Genomic DNA, 26,360 nt, shown 5'->3' with positions numbered 1-26,360 from the left:
AGCAAAAAAGTCAAACAAGTTAAAACAAACAGTACCTGAAGAAGAGGGAATCCTTCCCTCCATTAAATGCATCCGGTTTTACCCGGAAATAAGCCACATTCGGACGTTCCATTTCCCCTATTTCCTTGTCAACCTTCTCAACCCAGAATTAAAAATAATTTAAACAGTTAGGCAGACGTTGGCATTAAGATCCTTACGCAATTACGCGCTAAAGTTGTTCAGATTGGGTTGCATTGTTTTAGACCTGATTCTTATAAATATCATGTATTTGATCATACATGCATATATATATTTCCATTATTATTTCTCCAACAAGAAGTTCTGGGTCAATATGACAAAAGAAGCTTCAAAACTGGTGTGTTTGTATCTCTCTCTGATATTTGCTTCTGTATCTTCAGCTTCCGCAACCACTGTTACTTGTAGCTTCAAACAAGATGGTAGTGGGAATATGATCCAAGGGATGTTTGTATTCGGAAGCTCTCTGGTGGACAATGGCAACAATAACTTCTTGGAAACCAAGTCCAAAGCCGATTACTTGCCGTATGGAATCGACTTCCCAAATGGAACTTCTGGGAGATTCACAAATGGTAAAAATGTTATTGATCTCCTCGGTGATCAGCTTAAGCTTCTCTTCATTCCACCATTTCAAGACCCCTCCACCAAGGGAAGTAAAATTGTTCATGGTGTCAATCATGCCTCTGGCTCTTCTGGTATCTTAGATGATACAGGATTAGTTGCGGTACGTATTTCAAAACACCTCATTTTCAGTCATCATCAGCTCATAACACGATTTTCGTCTTCATCCCTATATGTTCCTTTCAATTAGCTAGGTTCATTTCAAAATACAGTTTTGGTTTCTCTTCTCAAATCACGCGCTTCTTCGATCTTTTTCTTCTTCTTATTCTTCTTCTCTCTACTATATATCCCAACTAATCTAGCTTTCTTCTTGTTAATAAATAACTTGTACCTTGTGAATTTTCCGAATCATATATGTTAATATGGAGACGAATATTGGCGGTTTTCACATGAAGCATGTGCTTGCTTCTGTTCAACAATCACATGCCGGCATGGTGAGCTAGCAGATATATAGCATACATCCATATGAGAGAATTATGATCTATATATATCCATAAAAACTAATTAGTTTCATTAACTTTGTTATAAACAATTAAGGGGAAATTCTAGTGTAGTGGTGGGTATCTCATACCCACATTTACAAAAGTGAGAACAAATTTTGTTTTCAAAGTTGTAATTCGAGTCTTACTTTGTGTAATCTTAGTTCTAATAATGATAATTACACCTCTTACGACATTTTACAAGTTTTTGAACAAATTCGTTGTCAATGTTGTAATTTTAGTTCTAATAATGGTAATTAATTACACCTCTTACGACATTTTTACAAGCTTTTGAACAGATTCGTTGTCAATGTTGTAATTTTTGTTTAACTATATGTAAATAGTGTAAATGAATATGGAAACTTTTGTTCTTAATGTTGTAATTTTGGTTCAAATACTTGTAAATTTTTGTTCAAATAGTTGTAAATGAGAGTATCTCATACCCACTAGTACACTAGCTTGTCTCAACAATTAAGTATCGTGTCTCACTAGCTAGCTTAGATTTGTATCACATCAAATTTCTTTAATTTTCCACGTAAAAATTTAAACTAGTTAGTTTTAGCTTGCACGATTTCCATTCAAATATATATACTTGTGAAATGTCTGACAGGTCTAAAATCCTGAAATAAATTTAAGGGTAATGCAACGAGCTTGAGTCAACAAGTTAAGGACTTTGAGGCGGTGACACTGGCAGAGTTAGAAGCAGAGCTAGGGTGCAGTAGCTCTCAATCGCTACCAAGCTACTTGATTGTTGTAGGAGTTGGTGGGAATGATTACATGCTCAACTATTTCCTTAGGAAATTGTACCTTCGAATCAGTATTGAAACCTTCACTGCAAATCTCATAGCCTCTCTAGCTCAGAAACTCCAGGTAACTGCGTACATTTACATACAGACATATATCAAATGATGGAAACGATCGAAGATAAATTTAGACTTTGTTCTCTTCTTGTTGTTGCAGGAATTGTACATTTTGGGAGGTCGTAAATTCGTGTTAACGTCGCTAATGCCATTAGGCTACAGTCCTGTGATTAACCGGCCAAATCTTATTGGCACCCCATCAGCTCTGAATTACGCAGCTCAGCTCTACAACGCTCACTTGAAGACATTGCTCGACTCTCTCAAAACTCACTTATCCGACTTCAATTTCGTTTTGGTTAACCAATATAACATTATATCTAATCTCACTTACTCTCCTCCTTCCGCTACAGGTACATTTAGTATCATTAGTATTAGTTCTTTAAAATTTTGATGCATATGTACATATTATGTATTCTAATTTATGTCTTGTGGTGCCTTATATTCATTACAGGCTTTAAAGACATAAGCAACCCTTGTTGTACAGTTTCCCTCTCTCAAGGTGCTTACCTTTCAGTTTTTCCCCCCTTAAACAAAGACAAAAAATGCAGGGATTCTAGTTTACTGTAATTTTTTTTTATTTCATTATCTCAATCATCGTCGTGGTGATCGTCATCGTCATATGCATATGCAGGTGGAAATGGAATATCATGCGATAGAGGTGGGAAGGCATGTGAAGATAGGACGGCTTATATGTATTTTGATGGGTTACATCCAACAGAAGCTGTGAACGTTCAAATAGCAACCAAGGCATATGCTTCTACTCACCAGGGCGACGCTTACCCAATCAATGTCAGCCAACTTGCCCAGCTTCAAATTTAATCATGCTTCTTATTTCCCCTCTAGTTTTGTAACAGCTTATATATGTAAGAGGCTTCCCTCTAAATTTGTACTTTTCTTGCTGTAATTGCCAGAGTTGGAGCTAGAGGTTCAAAAACTGGCATTGGCCGGGTTTGAGGTGCTGAATTTCTGATCAAATAAGAAGCAAATTAAACTTAAGTAGATATATGTTAGAAGTAATTAAATGAATAACCAATAAGGTATACAATATATAATCAGATGGTTAAATTTAAGATCAACATCATAGAGTTGTAATCAGACTTATATTTAATTGGAGGGATAATTACCTAATTAGCAGAGCTACAGAAGGTCTAGAAAAAATAGTAAGAGAGACTATATACTATGCTTTAATTTGCACCTCATCAAATTAATCACGTTAATTTGGGCCGGCCCTAACATTTTAAGGCTTGTGGAACTTGCAGAGATGGTTGTCAAATTCATGGAGGAAGAAAATGAAGTTCATAGATGTTCTTTTCTCATATCTACCAAATCAATAGAAGCCTCCATAGCTTTTTCAGATTAATCGATCTGAGTTTCAATTGTTTTCATAACACATAAACACATATACGAATGCAAGGATTTATTTTTTCCTTCCACAAAAACCATAATAATTTGCCATCAAACTCATGAAGCCAGCATTTGCTGCTTGCTGTTGGAAGTGAAGGAAATGAATAAGGAATTGGTTTAACTCTCTACGGCTTGAGAAAAGAAAGATGGAGAGATAAGTTTGAAAAGGATAAGGTTAGTAAGACCTTGTAGGTGCAAGCATAGGATAAAAAAAATTATAACCAATAATGAGCTGTCACCTCAATTAAAAATGAAGAAGTTTTTTTTAGGTTCTCAAAAACCAAAATGAAGAAGTTATGACATGTATGACATACAAGTTACATTTATACACAAAGTCTCTTCGGCTTCTATGGAACAAAAGCTTAACTTTTTTTTTTTTTTTGAGGGGAATGAAAGACTAATTCATTGATTGAGCATTATTACAATCTGAGATTAATATAGCCTCCACAGACAGAGGAATATTTGAAAAGAAATCTATCTGAAAAACAATATTCTTGGCTTCCTGAGCCAAGATGTGAGCCACACCATTAGCCTGTCTTCCAACCTTGAGGACACGAGCATCCAAAGCCTCATGCAACAGAGCTCGCAAGTCTTCTAGCAAAAAATCGAGTTCCGAACAGTCCAGTGCAGTAGAAGATAATGCGGTCACCAAATCCAAACAATCCGTCTCTACCATCAGGGGCGTAAGATGGTGTTCAATAGCCAGTTGCACCCCAAGAACCAATGCCAGCAGCTCCGCATGCCGTGCTGATTGAGCTATTGTTATGGAGTGCCGAAACCCATGAAGAAAAGCCCCGTCATGGTCTCTAAACACCCCACCTAAACCCGAGTGACCTGAAACTTGATTGAATGCAGCATCAACATTCAGTTTTACAAAACCCATTGGAGGCTTCTTCCATCTGGGAATCGGGCTAGCAGCCAAACCCGACCGGGTAGAAAAAAGAGCAGCTTTATATTCTTCCAACCAACCCAAAGTCAGTGGGACAATCTGTGAAGCTTGTTGAAAATCGCCCTCCCAAACCTTAGCATTTCTATTCCTCTAAGTAGCCCACAGAATCATCAAGAAAGAGGCAAGGAGCTGGGGGTATGACAAAGAGACGAACAGGAGCCAATCTGCAACACTTGAAGGGGCCAAGAAGAATGGGAGGTTGGCACCTTGAAACAAACTAGAAGCATGGGGACAATCACGAACCGCATGAAGAGGAGTCTCTATTTCTTCGTCACAGAGTGGGCATTGGGTATCCAAATCAATACCACGTTCACTAAGCCTACTTCGAGTCGGAAGAACATTGGAGGCTGCTTTCCATGCACAGATCTTGACACGACCTGGGACTGGCGCTTTCCACAGCTGACGCCAAAGTGCCGCACTTGGGTTAGGTGTGGAAGAATCCTCAAGAATCTGATCTTGAGCTATATGATAAGCCGATTTAACCGTGAACCGACCTCTTTTATCACCACCCCAAATCCACCTATCCTCATGGTTCCGGGGGCTGAGAGGAATGGAGAGGATCCTTTGAACAATATGAGCAGGAAATAACTCGGATAATAATGTAGTATTCCACACACCTGGAGAACTAAGCAGATCAGCCACAAGAGTCACTCGATTCGAGAAAAAATCACTCAAATCCTCATCCATTAACCACGGGTCCAGCCATATATTGGTAGTCAAACCATTCCCAATATGTCGTTTAATACCAGCTTTTAGAATATCACGACCCTGCAAAAGACTTCTCCAAGCGTAGGAAGGCTGTGTGCCTAAAGTAGCCTCCCAAAAATTACTATGGGGAAAATATAGAGCTTTGAAAAGCTGGCCAATCAAAGAGTTAGGACTTTGAAGTAACCGCCACCCTTGCTTAGCTAACATAGCCAAATTGAAAGCAAAAAGATGTCGGAAACCCATACCTCCCATGCTTTTGGGTTTACAAAGTTCATCCCAAGCCCTCCAATGCATAGCCTTCTTCGCTTCTGTACTCCCCCACCAGAACTGGGCACAGAGCTGATGAAGTTCCTGAATGAGATTCTGAGGAAGCAAATAGCAATTCATTGTGTACAGCGGTAAAGCCTGAGCCACCACTTTGATTAAAATTTCTCTACCTGCATCACTGAGTAATTTAGATCTTCACCTTGTCAATTTTTTAGACAGGTTATCTTTAATATATGCAAAGGTATCTGTTTTGGAACGGCCAACCAGGGTCAGAATCCCTAAATACTTCTCATGCTTATCCACCACTTGAACTCCCAGAACCTGGGCCATACAGACCCTCAGATGTGGTAAAACGTTCCCACTGAAAACAACATTACTCTTCTGTAGATTCACTTGTTGCCCAGAAGCTCTTTCATACATATTCAGTAAATTCCGGATCATATGACAATCTTGAGATGTAGCATTGGAATAAAGCATACTATCATCAGCAAACAAGAGATGACTAATGGTAGGAGCGCCATCACAAATGCACAACCCTAGCCATTGACCAGTAGAAACCGCATGTGATATAAGGGCAGAAAGACCTTCTGCACACAATAAAAATAAGTAGGGAGACAAAGGATCGCCTTGCCTCAACCCACGCTGTGGAGTTATATAACCTCTGGGCATGCCATTAATGAGGAAAGAATAGCGTATCGTAGTACATGACATAATAAGAGCCACCCATTGTTCAGCAAACCCCAATTTAAGCATGATGCGTTGCAAGAAGCCCCACTCCAATCTGTCGTAAGCTTTACTGATATCCAATTTTAGAGCCAAAAAACCTTCCTGGCCACGACTCAACTTGTGCATATAATGAGCTAATTCGGACGCTACCAGAGTATTGTCAGAGATCAGGCGATTAGGGACAAAAGCGCTTTGATGAGGAGAAATAATATCTGGCAGAAAGCTCTTGAGTCTATTCGCAATAACCTTGGAAGCGATTTTATATATGACATTGCATAAAGCAATTGGTCGGAGGTGGGTCATGTTCACAACCTCCTTGATCTTTGGGATGAGAGCGACATAGGTATAATTCAAATCAGGAGGGATTTCAGAATGAGTTAACATCAAAATCACCGCATTACTAACCTCTTGCCCAACAAGATCCCAGTATTTCTGGAAGAAAAAAGGTGAAAAACCATCTGGCCCTGGCGCTTTCGAGGGGAGCATTTGAAATAAAGCAGTACAAACTTCTTCCAAACTGTAAGGAGCTAATAAGAGGGTATTCATATCTGCTGAGACTCGAGGCTCAATAGTTTGAAGAACCAAGTCTTGAGCCTCCAAATCAGAAGATTGGGAGCTGAAAATATTCTGAAAATACTCCAGTACGACCCCATCTATACCAGCCTTGGACTCTTGCCAAGTGCCATTAGCATCAAAGAGGCCCTTGATCTTGTTTTTTTGTCTTCTATTCGATGCTTTCTGATGAAAGAACCGGGAATTCCGATCACCATCTTTGAGCCAAATTGCTCTAGAGCGTTGCCGCCAATAAGTCTCATCAATGGACATCAATTCATTCAATCTCTGCGAAAGTTGCAGTTTGCGAACATTGTCATTTTGGTCAAAAGGTTTCTGTAGAAGAGCATCCAGTTGAGCTCTCACAGCTTCCACCTCTTCCCTTTTACTACGAAACACAGTTCTATTGTAATGCCCTGTACCTACTAGTTACTTTTTACCGTGGTTGACCGAGGAGTGACTTTTTCTTTAGTCCGGTAAATTAGGAAATTTCTTTGAGATTGTCGTAGAATACGAAAAATCGAGTTCGTGGACACGTAGTTTGTTTAAATTGGATTTATATCGGAAAAGTTATGACCAAAAATAGAAATATGGTTTTCTTTTTGTGAGCTTCTATTTGTGGTAAGGAGGGGTTAAAATCAGATGGGAAGAGAGAGAAGTAAAAGAATCGAAAAAAAAAAAAGGAAGGAGAGAGAACGGGACTAACCCGAGCCATCTCCCCCCCCCCCGCCCCCCCCCCCTTCTTTTTCGCCGCCGCACTTCCTCCGGCGAATTCGTCGCCGTCCGGCCACCCCAGGACGAATCGTTGGGCACGGCGTGATCCTCTCTTCCTTCTCCTTCTAGCCATGTAAGTCTTTCACCTTGGGTAGCTTCGGTTTTAGAGATTTGAGGAGAATTGCAAAAAGGGGAAAAATCGGGGTTTGGCTCCGATTTGGTTTTTCCGGCGATTTCCGCCGGATTTCTTTGGAGTCTTGGGTCGCTGGGTTGTTGTTGATGATCTTATCTAACTATTGCAGCTTGTGTTGGCCGGTGGAGGAAGATTTGAGGGTGTTTGGAGACGTGAACAGTGCCGCCGAGTTCTTGAATTTCTTTGGGTGTGAATTTCGACTTTTTCTGCTTGTTTTTGGTGGCTGTTGCAGGTATAGAGGTGGTTGTGTGTGTTATGGAGTTGATTTTGGAATAGATAGGTTGTTTGGTATCGGTTTTAAACTTTGAGTTTTGTGTTGAACTTGATATTGTTGGATATTGAGTTTTTGTTGGATTTTGTTGTTGAGAATGGTTGTTGGAATTGTCATGTTTGTAGTGTTGGGTGAAATCTCTTGATAAAGGGCTATTGAAAATTATTTGTTAGGAAGTAGAGAGAATTTGAGAATGTTGGAGTTGGAATTGTGAATTGGAAATAGGGAAAGTTAAGAAAGAATGTGGAAATTTTGGAAAAGGATTTATATTAAATTGGTGGTAAATTGTGATGAAGGAAGTGAAATTAAAATTGATTAAGTTATCGAACGGTCCTTGTGAAGGTTTAGATTAAGTGAGGTCGTTGAATGGTTGAGGAATCGAATTAAAAATCGGTTGAGTTGTTTTGAGTTGGAGGGCATTGAGATTGTATGGAATTATAGAATTTAATCCCAAATTGAAGTGTGGAAGTTTTATAACAATTTATGAATAACGGATGCTTTTCCGAGGGGAATGAGTTGATTTTGAGAGTATTTCCTTGTTATGGTTAATTATATCGTATTCTATTGTGACAGGACGTACTGAGCCCTCGAGCGAGGAGGATACAGGCAGGCAGCAGGATTAGCTGCGGGACTCACTTGTGAGTGGACCTTTATTTTGTGTAAATACTACATGCAGCATGGTATTTAGTTTTCAGTTGGATTATTATTTTGAGAAAATGTGATTTGTGGAAAATAAAGGATTTAAAAAGAAAGCAGTTGACAAGGAGGCCAGTTTTGGCGCATGCGTATCTTACCTAGTTGGCAGTCCCTTCTAGGTAATAGTCTGGTTGGCAGTTCCTTCCAGACTACAGCTCGGTTGGCAGTCCCATCCGATGCGTCATCTAGTTGGCAGTCCCTTCCAGATGACTTGTGGTAGTTAGTCGGCAGTCCCGTCTACTACCTGTGGCTAGTTGGCAGTCCTAACTAATCACCGCCTCCTATTCCGGTTGGCAGACCCTTCCGATGCGTCATCGGGTGGCAGTCCCTCCCCGATGGCATGAGATGCCTAGGAAGCAGTCCTTCCTAGTCATCAAATGAGTTTCTTGGAAAAAGATTGAGTTGGAAATTTTTATGAAGTCTCGCTGCATGTTTGTTTTGTTGAAAAGAGAAATGGGGAAGCATACCATAAATTGTTTTGATTCTCGTTTCGGTTTTGTCCACTCACTCTAATGGATTTTATATGTTTTCCCCTGGGCCCTTCGTTTTCAAATGTCCAGATTTCAGATTAGCAAAGATCACGTCCAGGCTCAAAGGACTTTGGAAATCAGCGCTTCCGTTTTTGTCCGTAGGTTATTACTTAACCTACCTTGTATGATATCGGCTTAGTTTTAGTGTTGCTCTGATAACCCTTTTCTTTTAATTTTGATGGATGTTGTTGTTCGGATTGTTGTTGCTTACGGAGGATATGTTGGGATTTGAACTTTCCGGATGTAATGTATGTGCTTGGGTTGTAAATATGACATTGTAGGTTGAGTAGAAGTTAAAGTTGTAATCATCTCCAGGTTTGTGAAATTTTGGGTAGCCCATATTTAGGGGAGGTTCTGCCGAATTTTCGGTAGGATTTCGCTTAACGTGGGCCCCGGAGGCTCGTATCCAGGTAATTGGGGTGATTCCTGGGTCGGGTCCTGTCATCTATCCCATGCAAGAAGTTGAGTCCCTAATCCCTTGACCTTACGACACAACTGAAGCATAGGTTCCCCACCATAAGGAGTACTCCAAGCCTCCTCCACCTTGGCCGAGAAGCCCTCATGTGCACACCACATCTCTTCAAATCGGAATTGACGCCGGAATTTCTCTTGTCGTTGTTGTTCCTTACGGACTTCCAAAAGAAGAGGGACGTGGTCCGACCTACTGGGATGAAGGTTGACCACACGTGAGAAGCTGAATTCCGATAACCAGTTTAGTGTACAGGTGCCCCTATCTAGCCTCTCCTTCGTGTTGGAGTCACACCACGTATACATTCCTCCAGCAGATCCCATATCCTTCAAGTTACAATCCGACAAGGCTTCCCGAAACGCCTGCATCTGCCCTTGATTGCGCAACCTACCCCCTGACTTCTCTCCCAACTCCAAAATCTCGTTGAAATCTCCAGCGACTACCCAAAGGTCCCCTGGATCCCGGGCTAAAGAACGTAGCAAATCCCACGACAGATGACGCTGTCCAGTTTCTGGATGTCCATAAAATCCGGTGAAACGCCACTCCACCTCGTTAGGAGCATGAACGAAGGCATCAATGTAAAACTGTGCCACGTCTTGAACCCTAACCGAGATGGAATCATCCCAGAGTAGTGCAAGACGATCTCTCCACTCGGTCAAAGTGAGCAATATGAGGAAGCCCAGTAGATCGCCGAAGAGACTGATGTTCCTTGGTACAATGAGTCTCACTGAGAAAGACAAGATTTATGCGATGCCTTTGAATTAACATCTTCAGAGCATGTCTGGTCCTTCTATTCACAATTCCCTAACAATTCCAGATCAAAATATTCATGTTGAAAGCTGACAAGGTGAACGGAGCACCCGCTGAAGCCGACCACGGCACTATAGAAAACCGGAAAACCCTAGGACGAGAAACCAAGGCTCCGACGTTTTCGCTAACAAAAGCTTAACTTAAAACACAAAGCTCTAACCAAAATGCGCTGATACTACATTGACATTCACAACAATAAAAGTAAAGAGACTGCAATGTGATGCGCGTAGCTCCTACAGTAACAATCACATTTGCAACAATAAAAGTATCCTGCATCATAAAATGCCAATTACACATCTATCGAAAATTATATAGATATGGCAAGGACTGTATACACGTATCATTTTCGGAGACTCAGCGCAAGAAGCTAATTTCCACAAAACCAGGCTCAATATTGTCAAGCACCGTCCCTACTAAAATCAGTTTAAAATTATTTGAAAAAAGGAAGGGAAAAAAAAGAAATAAAGACACATTTCCAAAAGAAGGTACAAGATTCCAGTTCTAGAGAGAAGTTTTGTATTTAGGCCGTGTATGGGGGTCAACCGGTCAACTGAAAAAGGAAGCGGTGTTCTTTAGTGTACTGTAATCCGTAGGAGCAGCTTCTATGACATGTGGCAGTAAACTATTGCAATATTCCCTCAAATCAGGTGGTTCCTGAATGCCATTAGCATTTTTGGCGAAAAGAACAAAAAGAATGCTAGAAATGAACCAAAGAACATTTTGATAGCCCATCTCATAGGGTCGTGATCAACTGCCGAGGTAATCTTTGGGGTTGAAGTGGCTGCTGCCAGTGGTAGAGCCTCTATAACTGCATCTGCCAGATCTGTTATAAATGAAGGGGTAAGGCCGAGGGCAGGGACTCGGCCCCAATTCTCAATGCCGGATTCGAGGGCCAATTCCTTGTACTCCATATCTATCTCTTCAAGAGTTTCTATGTGCTCACTCACAAAGCTGGTTTAGAAAGAAATACAAAGACAATGCAGAATTGTAAGAAACTAGAAACTGTTCTACATACTGCATAGCTCTATAACAGACTTCGACATAGCCGACTTTTTATATGACAGAGTGAAATACCTGACTGGAACAGTTAGGAGACTTTTTACTCCTTTCCGGCCAAGCTCAACAAGAACTTCATCAGTGTATGGCTTCAACCATTGTACAGGACCAACTCGGCTCTGTTCACCAGCCAAACAGAAATTAAGCAAAAAACATTTCAGAAACCTATTATATAAAAGTCAGAGCCATGAAAACTAAACAGCAGCCAAAGTTGGTTCCGAGAGCCAAGAAAGGCACAAAATTAATAGCTAAAACTTATAAAGTATAGTTTTTCACTAACCTGGTAGGCAAGAGTATGTTCATTATTGATTCCTCTAGCTTTCAACTCTTTCATTATTAAGAAGATACACTCCTCCATTTGATCTTTGTATGGATCTCCAGAGTCCTTCACATAACTTAGTGGTACCCCGTGGGCACTGAAGAATATCATGACCTAATGTGCATACAATATATATGTCAAGTTCATTGAGTTACCATACCAACAGATTTGAAATTACATATGTATCAGACCAAACAGGAGGATTCAAATGCATCAAAATATCATTTCCAGATTAGTCCATGAATTAATCAAACACACCTGTGCAGGCTCAGAAAAACTCTCTAGCTCTTTTGAGATCAAGTCAGCCATTGACTTGATATAACCTTCACGTTGATACCATGAGTTTATTACTGAAACAGGCAACCTTGATAAATATGGATCGTTCCTGCAAGATGCACTCACGTTCAGAACAATTGACCTATGCACACAAAACATAAGCATTTACATGAACTTGCAACAAACTGTAACCTGAAAATCTTCTGGAGCACACGAACGCTTGATCCAGTTGTAGAGATAGAGAATTGAGGATATAGAGGCAGGACAACAAGCCTGGTTATTCTGTCCCTCTTAATCTGGCACAGATAATTGAGAAAAAATAAAAATCAATTATTTGAATCATTCAATTAGACAAAATACACATATATTAGTACACTATTTTAGTAATTTCTCATGTCCTTCACAATGACAGGACCAACCAGTCAACCAACCTAGTCATTACACATTATTTCTACAAGACTTAGAACACTCACTTGATGAACTGCTTCCTCAGTGAACGGGAACCAGTACCGCATTCCCACATAGACATTCACCGGCATGTCCTTTGATTCCAAAGCCATTTTCAGTGCATTTGCCTGTATATCACGTAGTAAACAAACTTTTTAGTACAAAAATTCATGAACAGAATAGAACTTGAATACCAGCAAACACTCTATACAAATAGATTCATTCTTGCAGAACAATACAGACTATGCAAACAAAAGTTAAATAAAGAATTTCAACAAAAATTAAGCTGCATTATATCTACCTGCTCATCTGTCATCTTACGCAAGGGTGAACCACCTCCTATAGAAGCATACCCTTCCTTGCTCTTAGGAGCTCGAAGCACAGAAATCAATTTCGCCAATGGCTTCTGAAGAAACCGAAACACCCTTGGTAAACGTATGATATCCTATCACACGGCATTGCAATTCATCATCAGGTAACTACACTAAACAACAGAAATTGACACGGCTGAACAGACATAGACAAGGCAGAAAGAGTACCGGATCAGCAAATAGATTAAACAGAAACGGTTGAACATCATCAAGCGTCTCGGGTCCTCCAAGATTCAGGAGCAGCACTCCAACCTTCTCTTCCACAGTGTGGGAGTGATGAGACTCCACAGCAGTCCCACCATAAGTGCATACACCCGCAGCAACACACAATGTCTCCCCAACAGGGCTTTTCTTCTCCCAATGCGATGCCCCAAACACCATTTCATTCCTCTCATCATCTCTCGATGCAGCAGAACACAAGAATTTGAGCTTTTTCGGAACAATTCGCAAGCCTTTATTGCAAGAGAGAGCCCCAATTGACCTCGCGTAAGACCTACCACTAACAACTCAATCAAATCAAAATCCAATTGCTCAAAATTTCAAGAATTTTCACCAATTGAAAATAAAAGAGTCAACCTTTATTATATAAAAGAGTCAGCTTTACTGATCGGAAATTCCAAGATTGATGGATCGGAGGACTTACATCTGGAATTTATGATCAGAGAGGGAGAGGCCGGAGCTGGAGAGCTTCATTTGGGGAAGGACACCAGGGCAGGAAACGGCAGCGTCCATGGCGTTTTGGTGTCTGGTTTCGTTTGGAATCAGAAGCGTGAAATGAACACCTCGAGTCTTCTTCAACAACTCTTATACAAAGATTACTAGAAAACTTACCCGCCCTTTGCTGCAGAATATGTTTTTATCAATGAATGAGAACAATGAAATACAAAAGGAAAATTATTACATATTATTGAAATAGTGAAAGAGTTTTTACATATTTTACCTTTTAGTTGAAGTCCATTCAACTGGAGGCTGGTGCAAAAATGCTAGCTCTACAAAAGGGTTATAAGTTGATCTAGCAAAAGTTGCTGCTGGAGGTTGTTCAAAATAGTAAGTGCTCCAGTTGTTCAAAAGGTGATTGTTTCAGTTGCAGCTGCGGAAGATGCTGGAGTTGGTTAACAAAATCCTTAAACTCCCAAACCTCTGCCTCTAGGAGTTTAAAAAACCTGGTCTTCCCAACTTCTTCAATATATGCAACTTTCAAGGCCCAACTACACAAAAAACAACAAATCAGATTGTTTAGGTTACTCATAGCATCTGAACAAAACAAAACAAAACAAACACATAGAACCTAAAACCATTTTACTGAGCAGGTTCTTTTGTCGTTTTTAAAGAAGGTATACTTCATGAATTTGAACTCCACAAGGGAAAACAAACGATTATTCACACAAAGAATAAAAGCATTTGAGAGATCAATACTAATTTCATCAAGCTTTCTCTGCTATAATTTTTGCTCCGTTCTCACTCCATTATCAAACTCCAAAATTCAATAAACAGAATCTAAACAGTTCCATTATAAAATCAGAACCGAACTCTAATTGCAGAAACATTGTTTCCAAAAGTCACTACTACTAACAGATTACAGCAACCCAAATCATAGTCCAAGGGCATCAATCTATCATGTCCCTAAATTTCAAATTTGATGTGCATCTATAGAATTTCAGACAAAACAATACGACAAGTAAAGAATATCAATCCACACGTAATTGAAATTAATGTCTGATTCTTCAATTGTCATTGCTTGAGATTTCACACTGAAACTAAAATAAAATAAAAGAATAGGAAAAAAAAAATTATAACTCGTAAAAATGGTGCACTTTTGTCTGACTAATTATATCGAATTTGCGTCCTCTGTTTGGATTTTGTGAATTGCTCTAAGGATTTGATTTTTAATCTTCACCATGCTTTATATATTTTCTGGTTGCAAAATAATTTTTGTAACTCTATATGACATACAGAATTAACTTTTCCAAGCAGACAAAACATATCCAAATAGATAAGGGTGAACTGCTCGTGCTCACCCACTTCTGAATACACAGTACTATTTAGAAATAGTTCATATATGCAAGGCAAAGTAGTCATAACTGCATAGATATGTTTGTTTGCTTAATGCAAACTACTCCACTTCTTTTCTCTACTTGACGTGATTTCAAAGTTTGCCAAATATATAAACCAAATGCCTATATATGAATTGCACTGTTGTAGCTGTTTCACACTTGCCTGGCCACGAACCACATGAAGAAGGCAGACCATAAAGTAAGTGATAGTGAAGCAAATACGTTAGTCCACAGCAGGATTATTGAACACCCAGTCTCTCCTGCTCCTAACAATTGGCTGAGTTATCTAAACATTCCCAAAGATTCTAACTTTACCTAAAATTCTGACAGAAAACCAAACTCTGACCACTTTCAGTAAACAACACCCCAAAACAAACCCAGACCAATTCCTCTAAATCACACTATGCAAATATATACAAATCCAAGTCTCAAATCTCTTCCTAAATGATAACACCAGTGAATAAAAAAAGAAGCAAACCTACAAAAAATAAAAATCACACCCAATTAAATTCAAAACTACAAACCAAAATTCATTGAAAAAACAACAAAACGAAACCAAACAAAAACCTTCATAATTAGGTTACAGAATTCCGCCTATGCTTATTAAAACCAAAAAGAAGATGACCCATTTGGGTGTTTTTCACAAACACATGTAGTGCAGAGGTTGTAAGAGCGAGCAAAGAAAGAAAGGTAAAAGGTTAAGCTCAGGGACAGCTTTGGGGAGAAGCTTTAAGGAGTTTATGGGGCATTACCGATGACATTCTTGTAGCACAGAACTGCAAACTCTTTTCTCTTTGGGTTTTGGACTGTTTGTTAGGATTAATTTTCTGTTTTTAGTTTGTAGGTTCTTACTTTATATATGCAGTAATAGTGAATTTTGATTTGACTTGGCCTTTTAGACACCCTTGTGCTTACTGGAAAATGTGCTGGGTGTGAGTTGTTTTTTTTGTTTTTTTTTTTTTTTGGGTGTAAGGATAAAATTGGAAATTGAGAAATAACTTTTTTACTGCCGGGTACACTAAGAAATTTTCTGGGTACATTTAGCAAAATCCAAGAAAAACTGTGGAAAAGAGTGAAGTAGCGGATGACCAAAAGATTCTCGCGCGCAGGTGTGTGGTGTGTGTGTGTGGTACCAAGTGTGAGTGACTATGAAAGTCAATGTGGTGCATCTTAGAATCTGTACCTAAGTAGGATGAACTAGAGCTATTTGTTAACAGAACGAAGATTAGTCAAAAGCAGGTTTATGATTTTGATTCGTGTCGTACTCTGGCAAGATCGACGTTCCACGTGATAAATGTTAGTAGTAAGGTATAAGGTATACAAAAGATTATAAGAATCTGATACTAATTGATACTTACGATGAACATACAAAACAAAATAAAACATCACCTAGAATGAAAGGGCAAGGTCTCTACTTTCCAGTATTTTGTTTTTAAACAGGCTTTCCCTTAGTGTCGACTGAGCCGTCTTTTGTTTACAATCCATTACCTTCATCCTGAAGATAACATCATGTAAATAATGGAACAAACGGCTGTATAAGAAAAACCAAAATCCTTTTCTAATAACTGAAATTGCATTGTAGACTAAATGGACTGCTAACAGAGTAGTTAGTATTCAAACAAAAACTCAGGAAAGGAAACACACACAGAGACAAAGGCAAACCATTTTGGATTGTTTGAAAATATCGTCACTCAAGAGAGTATGCAAATTATTTCTGGTATGTTACTGCAATCAGCCAATCAATGTCTTACATTAAACTAAAAAAACTGGAAAAGAGCTCATCCATTATTAACTACATACATATAGCTGCAGAAAAACATGCTTTACACCACAGCATGATCCTATGGTTTGGCTGAAGATAAACTACAGATACTTGGAAGTAGTATGGCACAATTATATTTTCGTGAGAGTTATTAAAGTCAACTTCTACCAAGTAACTGTAATCATACCAAGTGAACCCAGAGAAATTCTAATGATCTAACTGTAAGCATACACCTGATTCAATAACTTCTCCCCAAAAATACAATTGACTAAAACCCAGTTCAGTTCCAGGTTCCTCAATCTCAATTCCCTCTTGTGGATGAACTCCTACATATTTCCATTCTTATTTGGCATGTTTCAGATAAATCTTTTGTTCAATTTAAGCATCAAAGACCTGACCAATCTACAGTAGTAAATCTTGCACAGTAAAAGCTGCTATAGTAATTCACCAAATCATCCAAACAATCAAACAATAGACTATGCAATTAACTAAACCATACCAAAATCACAATAATTAAAGCACAAATCTTGAATTAAAGAATGGGATTTCTAAATTTTACTGAAAACGGTGTTGATAGGGACCTGGTTTTTGGCGCCTCTTCGGAGCCCTCATGGGTTAAAATAAAGAGACAGTTTTTCTTATTTAATGGGGAAGAAAAGGTTGTTCAATATAAATCGGGATAAGGTTTCAATTACAAACAATTTTGGGTGAAGTGTGAGAGTGGAGGCAAAATAATAATAATAATAATAATAATGTTAAACCAAAGCTAATATGAATCATAACAGATTGTTTTTATAAAAAGCAATAAATACCAGGTTGTCTGCAATAGAATAGAACCCACAACCCCATTGGTTAAATTCTGTAGATACTAAACCAGACTCACTCAGACCACTTTGATTGAACAACGTACACCCCAAAACAAAACCCAGAGCAGTTCCTCCAAATCACCCACCCCACGCAAATCCAAGTCTCAAATGTCTTCCTAAATGATTACATGAGTGAATAAACAAACCCAGAAAAAAAAAAAAACAATCAAAAGCTCTTTGGACCAAAAGCAAGCAATCCAAAAGACCCAACGAAAACTGCAACCACAAAAATCACACGCTGAAAAAACAAACATAGACTACACAACCGAGAAACCTCTCACCTGAAATTAGAGGAATCCAAATTCACAGATCAATCTCGCTTATACATACGGCTGTAGAAGAAGATCGATGGGCTTATATTATATAGTAAATTCTTCAACAACTTCCAGTAGTACGTAGTTGGACACTGGACCAAGTACTAATAGTTAGTTACTGGCTGCTCCTCTATTCCTAATTAATATGCTTCCTTTTCTTCTGAAAGAGCACGACTACGTGTACAGTTTCAGAGAATGGGCGGTTCGGTTGCCATATCGTTTTACCATCTTTTGCGGACGTTGGCAGTCACGTGCCATCACATTGGGATTGGGCTTGGGGATTGGCGTGGAAGTAGCTAGCCCCAAAGACATATAAGGGATGTAAAGGGTTCCGAGACTCATGAGTAGCAAACAATGAATTTGAGTCCGGGGGGGGGGGGGGGAAGGAAACTGGTTTCTTACGTTTAGGGGAATATCCGACATATATTTTAGAGAAAATTTCACAAATGGTCACTCAACTATGACTCATTCGACACTTTGGTCACTCAAGTTTCAAATATATTATTTTGGTCACTCAACTATTACACTGTCAATCACATTAGTCACTCAAGTAGGGATGTCAATAATCCCCATTGGGTAGGGTACCCATCGGGTATTCGACCCTGACGGGGAGAAATTCGGGGGAAAACAGGTAACGGGGATGGGGATCCCCAGTATTCGAATTCTGAAATCGGCTACAGGGCGGGGATGGTATTTTGATCCTCATCCTCATACCCACCCAATAAGAATTATCTAAAATATATATATATATATATATATATATTTATTATTGTTTTAAGGAATAAAAAACTGAGAAAAAATTACTATGTCTTCTCATTGATAATAGGGGCCTCTTTATATAGAGGATTACAATGTATAGAATCTGAATCATACAAGGAAATGTAATCTACATTGAATAGGAATATCTAGATCCTTCTAAACCCTATTACCACTAGGTCAAGTAACCTAGAGTTTGGGCCAAACAAAAATTAGGGTTTTACTTGAACACTCTCCCTTGTGTTGCCCAAACGCGGTGCTTCTCTCGTTGCCTCGCTAAAAACCTAGCCGAGTAACAAAAACCCAGTGGGACAAAAAATAACCTCGGTCGAAGGGGAAAAAGAGCACAACACACCCTTCACGCTTCGAGATGAACATGTAGACATCTCCCCTTGATGTCTGCGCCTCCCCCTGATGACTACGATCATGAAAGTTCAGATAATTTCCGCAAGCCAATCCTTGCCACATGTTTCTTGAACGTGGATTTAGGCAATGACTTAGTAAACAAGTCTACCACATTTTCCTCATATCGAATCTGGTTTACTTTGATCTTGAGGAGCTTCTGTTGTTACTAATTGTATAAGAATTTAGGCGATATATGTTTGGTGTTGTCGCCTTTGATGTAGCCTTGCTTCATTTGTTCAATGCAAGCAGCATTATCCTCGTAAATGCTAGTAGGCTCATCTATGGTAGACTTCAGACCACAATTACTTCGAACATACGTAACTATGGATCGTAACCATATACATTCACAAACTGCTTCGTGAAAAGCAATAATCTCTGCATGATTCGAAGAGATAGTGACTAAGGTCTGCTTTGTAGACATCCAAGATATCGCGATTTTTCCCATGGTGAATACATAGCCAGTTTGGGAACGACCTTTGTGTGGGTCAGAGAGGTACCCAGCATCAGCAAAACCTTCCAAAACACTTATATCTTTTTTGGATGGGGAGAGGGGACGCGGTCCATCATGTATGGCGTCCCTGGCATTTGATGGGTCCGAATCCATCTTCTCTCTGTAGGGATAGAACAAGCTCATATCGATCGTACCACTTAGGGATCGAAAGATATCCTTAACACCAGTCCAATGGCGTCGTGTTGGCGCAGAGCTATATCTAGCTAACAAGTTCACAGCGAATGAGATATCCGGTCTTGTGCATTGTGCTAAGTACAATAATGCGCTTATTGCACTCAGGTAGGGCACTTCTGCCTCTAGCACTTCTTCATCGTCATCTTTTGGACGAAATGGATCTTTCTTTGGATCAAGACTACGGACGACCATTGGGGTGCTTGAAAGCTTAATCTTGTCAGTGTTAAAACGCCTAAGCATCTTTTGGGTATAAGTTGATTGATGAATCAAGATACCATCTCTACGGTGCTCAAGTTCCAAACCGAGGCAAAACCATGTTTTCCCAAGATCTTTCATCTCAAACTCGGATTTCAAGTGTTCAGCGGTTTCCCTCAACTCTTTAAGGGTGGGAATTATGTTCATGTCATCGACATAAACCACTACCATTACAAATCCGGAACTTGTCCTTTTTATGAACACACATGGGCATAGTTCATTGTTGACATATCCCTTACCAATCAAGTAGTCACTTAGACGGTTATACCACATCCGTCCGGATTGTTTCAATCCATACAGTGAGGGTTTCAATCTAATCGCAAACGCGCTCCGTGGTTTAAAGCCACTTCATTTGGGTAACTGAAGTCCATCTGGGACCTTCATGTATATTTCTGTATCTAGATCCCCATATAGTTATGCAGTAACCATATCCATAAGCTGCATGTTCAGTTTTTCAGAAACTACCAAACTGACAAGGTAGCGGAACGTAATGTCGTCCATTACGGGAGACTATGTCTCCTCATAGTCGATTCTAGGGCGTTGGGAGAAGCCTTACGCCACAAGACGAGCTTTGTACCTTACAATCTCGTTTCTCTCATTACGCTTTCTAACGAATACCTATTTGTGACCAACTGGTTTGGTGTTGGGCAGTATTTGCACAACTGGTCCGAATACCTTTCTTTTCACTAGAGAATCAAGTTCTGCCTGGATCGCATCTTTCCATTTTGGCCAATCAGCTCTACGTTGGCATTCATCAACGGAGCATGGTTCAATATCATTGGCCTCAATAATCTCACGCGCTACTGAATACGCGAATACATCATCAATGATGATGGAGCTTCTTTCCCACGTCCCATGTACACTAGTGTAATTCACAAAGATCTCTACGTTCTTAGGGATAGTTTCTGACATTGAGGCGTCCCCCAATGATGTCTCTTTGATATAACCATAATCCAGAACATTCTCATGGGACAGATTTTGAGTATCGATGATCAAAGAATTTGTTTGTGCCTCATTCGCTCTCTTTCTAGGGCGAGTATCCTTCAAACCAATCGGTCTACAGTGCTTCCTTGCGGGACCTGCGGCCATAGATGTCACATTATTGCCATGCTGGGCAATGGCGCCATTTCTTGGTGTCACAGGAGTGGCGTGATGTCCAGTATTCGGGACATCGATCCTTGCAGGCACGTTTGAAGTAGGTATGTGTGATCTCGTCACTTTGGCAACATCAGAAAACGCATCAGGCAGAGTATCTGCTACGTTCTGGAGCTCGATTATTCTTCGCACTTCAAGTTCGGACTGTGCGGTACGGGGATCGAGATGAGACATAGTGGGGACAGACCACGACAATTCATGTCGTTCCTGTTGAACATCTGTGTTCTTATCTCCCCCTAACGATGGGAAGACTGTCTCATCAAAGTGATTATCCGCAAATCTAGCGGTAAAGAGATCGCCTGTCAGGGGTTCAAGGTAGCGAACAATAGTTGGAGATTCATAGCTAACATAGATGCCCATTCGTCGTTGTGGACCCATCTTAGTACGATGTGACGGCGTAATAGGCACATAAATAGCACACCCAAAAATGCGTAAGTGCGAGATATAAGACTCGTACCCAGTCACTAGCTGTAACGCAAAGTAAGATTGGGTTGCAGTGGGTTGTAGACGAATTAGCGTCGCTGCATGCAATATTGCATATCCCCAAGCAGAAACAGGAAGATTGGTGCGCATAACCAATGTCTGTGCTATCATCTGTAGTCGTTTGATAGCGGCTTCTGCGAGACCGTTTTGGATATGAACATGGGGAACTGGATGCTCTACATCAATCTCCAGTGACATGCAATAGTCATCGAAAGTTTTCGATGTAAACTCCCCAGCATTATCAAGTCGAATTGACTTAATAGGATAGTCAAGGTAGTGAGCCCGTAGACGGATAATCTGGGTGAGGAGTTTAGCATAAACAGCATTTCGAGTGGACAACAGCGCGACTTGTGACCAGCATGTTGACGCATCAACCAATACCATAAAGTATTTAAAAGGTCCGCATGATGGTTGAATTGGTTCACAGATATCCCCTTGGATTCTCTGTAAGAAAAGAATGAGTATTTTGGGATCCTTTGCGTAGGACGGTCTCGGTCCTAATTTCCCAAAGGAACAGACTTTGCAAAACGAGCGAGGGGCCTTAGAAGCAACCAATGAGGATTTTGGTTGGGCCTGAGCGTCTGTAGCGCTATTAGAAGCAAAATGTGTGATTACATCTCCCATCAAGGCGTTGGAGCCATGGAAATTGTTGTTTATGGCGTCATGGCCTGGGGGAGGAACAACCATGGCGTCATGCTCATGGTTGGTGCCATTTACAGTGTCATCACATGGGACGTGGGCGGCCTTTCGGCAGCCCAAGATCGCAGCAGCGCCAAAAGCTGCAGTTGTGGCGATCTTGCTAAGTCCGAGAATTTTTGATTCTTGCTTATTCTCACTCTAAAGAATGGATGTCCATGTGAAGTCTTTAGTATACAGATCATCATATCACGACCAGGATGTCCTAGTCGGTCATGCCAAAGCCAATATGTGTCAGAACCCAAGAGATCTTCTTTTATTACATTATTGGATTCAATTGGTCAAATTGTAGTGACATAAAGTCCACTAGATTGACACATAAGCTTCTCTAAGATGCGCTTCCATCTGCAATCGTTAGAGGTGATACAAAGGAACTCTTTTCAGTTCTCAGTATGCGTTTCCGCATGGAATCCGTTGGCTCTTATATCCTTAAAGCTCAATAAGGTTCGATTTGCCTTAGGAGCGTAGAGAGCTTCTGTGACTTTAATCAAGGTGCCATTTGGCAATAGGAATTGGGCTATTCCATGTCCTTGAACTAAACCTGATGACCCAGCCATCGTAGTCACAGAGGAATGTGTAGGCAACATCTCTAAGAATAATTGTCTATGGCGTAGAATGGTGTGCGTAGTCGCACTATCCGCAAGACATTGTAGTTCTCTATAATCCATTCCTAAAAGAAAAGCTCATAATTAAAAAGGAGTCATAAAGAAAATAACTCAACTTTTATTAATAAGCCAAAAAGAATTACATCATTGTTTCTTTGACCAAAGAAAATCTAATCCAATAAACTAGCTAATGCTAAACAATGGTAGTCGTCTAACTCCTTTCGGTAATTCCAATGCAAATGTGACCAGGTGAGTAGAGAGATGTCGGTGGAGCAAAGCTCACTTAAGTACCACTTATCTCAAAACCTTCCTAGACATCACACTTACATTAAGTACGCCTACTTTGAAGAAAGACTAATACCATTGGCATCTACTACAAAAATAATATGGCAATTGCCTACATCTCTTGGAAAATTAAAGGGCTTAATCAAAATCGCCAGTTTCTTGGCCCTTGAAGTCGTCCACCCTAAGAGCAACGTCATCTTCATGATCTTCTTGCTCCATGTAGTGCGCCTCCCTTGCTTCACGATACACTTTGTATGCGTCTGCAACATTCTGGGATACTCTACATGTTTTGGACCAATGTCCGGTTGATCCACATCGAAGACAAACATCATTATGGTCAGGCTCCCTTGATCGAGGCTCATTTGGGGCGCGATTTGGACGACCATTACTCTTGGTGGCGTCACCACCATGGCCGGAGGCTCCGCCTCTCTCTCTCTTCACACGTTGACCTCCACGGTTCCTTGCACGCCTCTCTTGGCGGTTTCCTTCCTCTTTAGGGCTAGAATATGGACCAAATGTCCAGAATTGTCCCTATTCTTAAGGTTTCACTCCTTGCGTCCTCCCTTGGGGGCGCGATTATAGTTAGACTCCGGAATAGACTTGGTTCCCACAGGTCTAGCATTATAGTTCTTCACAAGGATATTATAGTGCTTTTCAGCTACGTTCATGGCTCCAATAAGCTCATGAAACCTTGTGATACATCCTGCATTCACATCAATCTGATAATTCTTTGAAATCATCAGTGCAGAGATGGTGATAATTCTTTGAAATCATCAGTGCAGAGATGGGGAAGGTAGAGAGAGTCTTCTCGATCAACATCGTATCAGTTATGGTTTTGCCACAAAACTCCATCAAAGACTTGATACAAAGAGCTTCCGAGTTATAATTAAGTACAGACTTGAAATCACAAAAGCGGAGGCTATGCCATCTCACTTCTAAATCAGGAAGCAGGGAGTCACGAACGTTGCCAAATCGCTGCTCAAGTTCCACCCATAGTTTTCTAGGGTCTTCCTTATTGAGTAATTCACTTTGGAGCGCGTCATTCATGTGCCTTGTCATGAGAATTATGGCCTTAGCTTGATTTGCTTCGAAAACATTAGCTTGCTCTATAGAGAGCACATTCTGACTAGGCTCTTGGATGGTTTCCAGAAGTCCATCAGCCTTAAAATGTTGGCGCACATCTCAGACCCATCTATGGTATCCTGCGCCAGTTGTCTCCAGCGGAACAAAGTTCAACTTGTTCAGATTACTCATCCTTGAAAAGATGCCAGAATTCTTGACCAGAAAAGTTGACGGAGGTGGCCTGAAAAAAGGTTGCCGGAGGTCGCCAGAAAAGTGGCCGGAAACTGGTGGCCGAAGCTAGGCAGGACTGCTGCAGGGGTTGTGCAGAGCTGCTGCAGGGGTGCTCGGCAGGTGTAGGCAGGGGCTTGCAGGGGGCTGCGCGCAGGTGTCAGCAGATGTCGGCAGTAAGTGCAGGGGCTCTCGGCAGATGTCGCAGGGCTTTTGGCAGGTGTCGGCAGGGGCAGGCACAGGGGTGCGTAGGGCTCGGCAGATGCTTGCAGGGTTGTCGGCAGATCTCGGCAGGTCTCGATAGGGGCCTGTGCAGGGCTGTCGGTAGGTCTCGGTAGGGGCCTGTGCAGGGCTGTCGGCAAATCTCGGTAGATGCAGGCACAGAGGTGAGCAGGGCTCGACAGTTTTCAGCAGCAACTCGGAAGATGCGCGGAGAGCAGGCTCAAGGCAGGCACAGGGCAAGCTTAAGGCAGGGGCCGGTCCGATTTTTCCGACGGCTAGTTCAGAGGTTTTCTGGCAGGTTCCGGTGGTTCCGCTGCCGATTCTGGGCTCCTTAGGACTAGGGCTTCAATATGTGGGGCGGTGGTTGCAGGATTTTGAAGCTTACAAAATTAGGGTTTTCAGGGTTAGGGCTTCGTGCTGATAACATGTTTTAGGGAATCAAAAACTGAGAGAAAATTGTTGTGACTTCTCATTGATAATAGGGGCCTCTTTATATAGAGGATTACAATGTATAGAATCTGAATCATACAAGGAAAGGTAATCTACATTGAATAGAAATATCTAGATCCTTCTAAACCCTATTACCACTAGGTCAAGTAACCTAGAGTTTGGGCCAAACACAAATTAGGGTTTTACTTGAACAATTATATATATTTTTTGATATTATTTATAAATAAATATTAATGTAAACTTTATTTTTTTGTCAATATTTAAATTCTGTCAATATCTTTTTGATATTATTCAATTCACCTTGTTGGAGTGAATGAGCAAGTTGTTAGGTTACACTAACCAGTTGATTGTGGAATTTTTTTTGTCGAATGCAGACTTTTATTGTTTTTTTTATCTTTTAAGCGAGACTTGTATTTGTTTTTGTTTGATTGAAATAAAGAATTTATTTTATTTTGATGTTTGATTTTAACTTCATACTTTAGAATCAATAATTATTTGTATGAATTTTTATATAATAAATTAGTAACATTGTTAACGGGGATTGGGGCGGGTATAGGGACCTAATCTCCAATGAAGACAAGGATGGGGAATCCCCAGTTTCTTATTACGGGGATTGGGGCGGGTAAGGGGATGGGAAATGAAGTCGGGTATAGGGATGGTAATTTAATCCCCTTACCCTACCCTCCCCGTTGCCATCCCTACACCCAAAGGGCATTTTATCTCACTTTGATCACTTTTCTCAATCATTTTAATACATAATTCTCAATTTTTCACAATTGGTTTGATGAAAATATCATTAATATATATTGTAGCAAATAAATTTTTTTTTAATGAAAAAAATTAAAGAAGTGAATAATAGAGTTAAAGTTGAGCGACCAAAGTGATATATTTAAAAGGTCAATGACCAAAGTGTCAAATAAGTAAAAGTTGAGTGACCATTTGTAATATTCTCTCTATATCTTATTTTATTCAAAAGTGTTCAAGTAAAACCCTAATTTGTGTTTGGCCCAAACTCTAGGTTACTTGACCTAGTGGTAATAGGGTTTAATTAGAAGAATCTAGAGATTATCTTTCCTTGTATGATTCAAACTCTATGCATTGTAATCCTCTATATAAAGAGGCCCCTATTATCAATTAGAATATACAGCAAATTCCTCTCAATTTCAGTTTCTCTACAACACGTTATCAGCACGACGCCCTAACCATAAAACCCTAAATTTGTAGCCTCCAAATCCCAGAAACCCCCGCAGCCCACCTTGAAGCTCCCAGTTCCAGGAATCCAGAACCTGCAGCGCCACCACCAGAACCGGCTGAAAAATCACCGAACCGGCCCTCGGAAGTGAC

General features: G+C 40.4%; 2 protein-coding genes across 2 annotated transcripts; one reads left to right on the top strand and one right to left on the bottom strand.

Moving 5' to 3' along the window:
- Window positions 1-321: 321 nt before the first annotated feature.
- Window positions 322-2,976, top strand: LOC112173726 (GDSL esterase/lipase At1g29670). Its single transcript, XM_024311408.2, has 5 exons — window positions 322-739; window positions 1,752-1,985; window positions 2,076-2,325; window positions 2,427-2,474; window positions 2,607-2,976. The coding sequence occupies exons 1-5, from the start codon at window positions 332-334 to the stop codon at window positions 2,792-2,794; spliced, it is 1,128 nt and encodes a 375-aa protein (XP_024167176.1). The 5' UTR covers window positions 322-331; the 3' UTR covers window positions 2,795-2,976.
- A 7,541-nt stretch (window positions 2,977-10,517) lies between these two features.
- Window positions 10,518-18,025, bottom strand: LOC112173143 (ferrochelatase-1, chloroplastic/mitochondrial). The gene is made up of 11 exons (XM_040509119.1): window positions 17,697-18,025; window positions 13,674-13,941; window positions 13,377-13,574; window positions 12,902-13,232; window positions 12,664-12,807; window positions 12,389-12,490; window positions 12,108-12,211; window positions 11,898-12,024; window positions 11,601-11,753; window positions 11,339-11,439; window positions 10,518-11,215 (listed from the first exon to the last, which is right to left on the bottom strand). The coding sequence occupies exons 3-11, from the start codon at window positions 13,463-13,465 to the stop codon at window positions 10,903-10,905; spliced, it is 1,464 nt and encodes a 487-aa protein (XP_040365053.1). The 5' UTR covers window positions 13,466-13,574; window positions 13,674-13,941; window positions 17,697-18,025; the 3' UTR covers window positions 10,518-10,902.
- Window positions 18,026-26,360: the final 8,335 nt, after the last annotated feature.

The sequence above is a fragment of the Rosa chinensis genome, chromosome 6, assembly GCF_002994745.2.
Source record: "Rosa chinensis cultivar Old Blush chromosome 6, RchiOBHm-V2, whole genome shotgun sequence".
In the NCBI taxonomy this organism is placed as follows: Eukaryota; Viridiplantae; Streptophyta; class Magnoliopsida; order Rosales; family Rosaceae; genus Rosa; species Rosa chinensis.
The sequence above is the reverse complement of the archived record's forward strand: the minus strand, read 5'-3'. Positions and strand labels throughout refer to the sequence as shown.

Excerpts from the sequence above, each read along its gene's own strand:
- LOC112173726 (XM_024311408.2), top strand. The coding sequence starts at position 332 with ATGACAAAAGAAGCTTCAAAACTGGTGTGTTTGTATCTCTCTCTGATA. Across the intron at positions 1,986-2,075 it reads CTCTAGCTCAGAAACTCCAG|GAATTGTACATTTTGGGAGG; the intron begins GTAACTGCGTAC and ends TTGTTGTTGCAG. Across the intron at positions 2,475-2,606 it reads TACAGTTTCCCTCTCTCAAG|GTGGAAATGGAATATCATGC; the intron begins GTGCTTACCTTT and ends ATGCATATGCAG.
- LOC112173143 (XM_040509119.1), bottom strand. The coding sequence starts at position 13,465 with ATGGACGCTGCCGTTTCCTGCCCTGGTGTCCTTCCCCAAATGAAGCTC. Across the intron at positions 12,025-12,107 it reads GTGCTCCAGAAGATTTTCAG|GAACGATCCATATTTATCAA; the intron begins GTTACAGTTTGT and ends TGCATCTTGCAG. Across the intron at positions 11,216-11,338 it reads CTCCTAACTGTTCCAGTCAG|CTTTGTGAGTGAGCACATAG; the intron begins GTATTTCACTCT and ends TTTCTAAACCAG.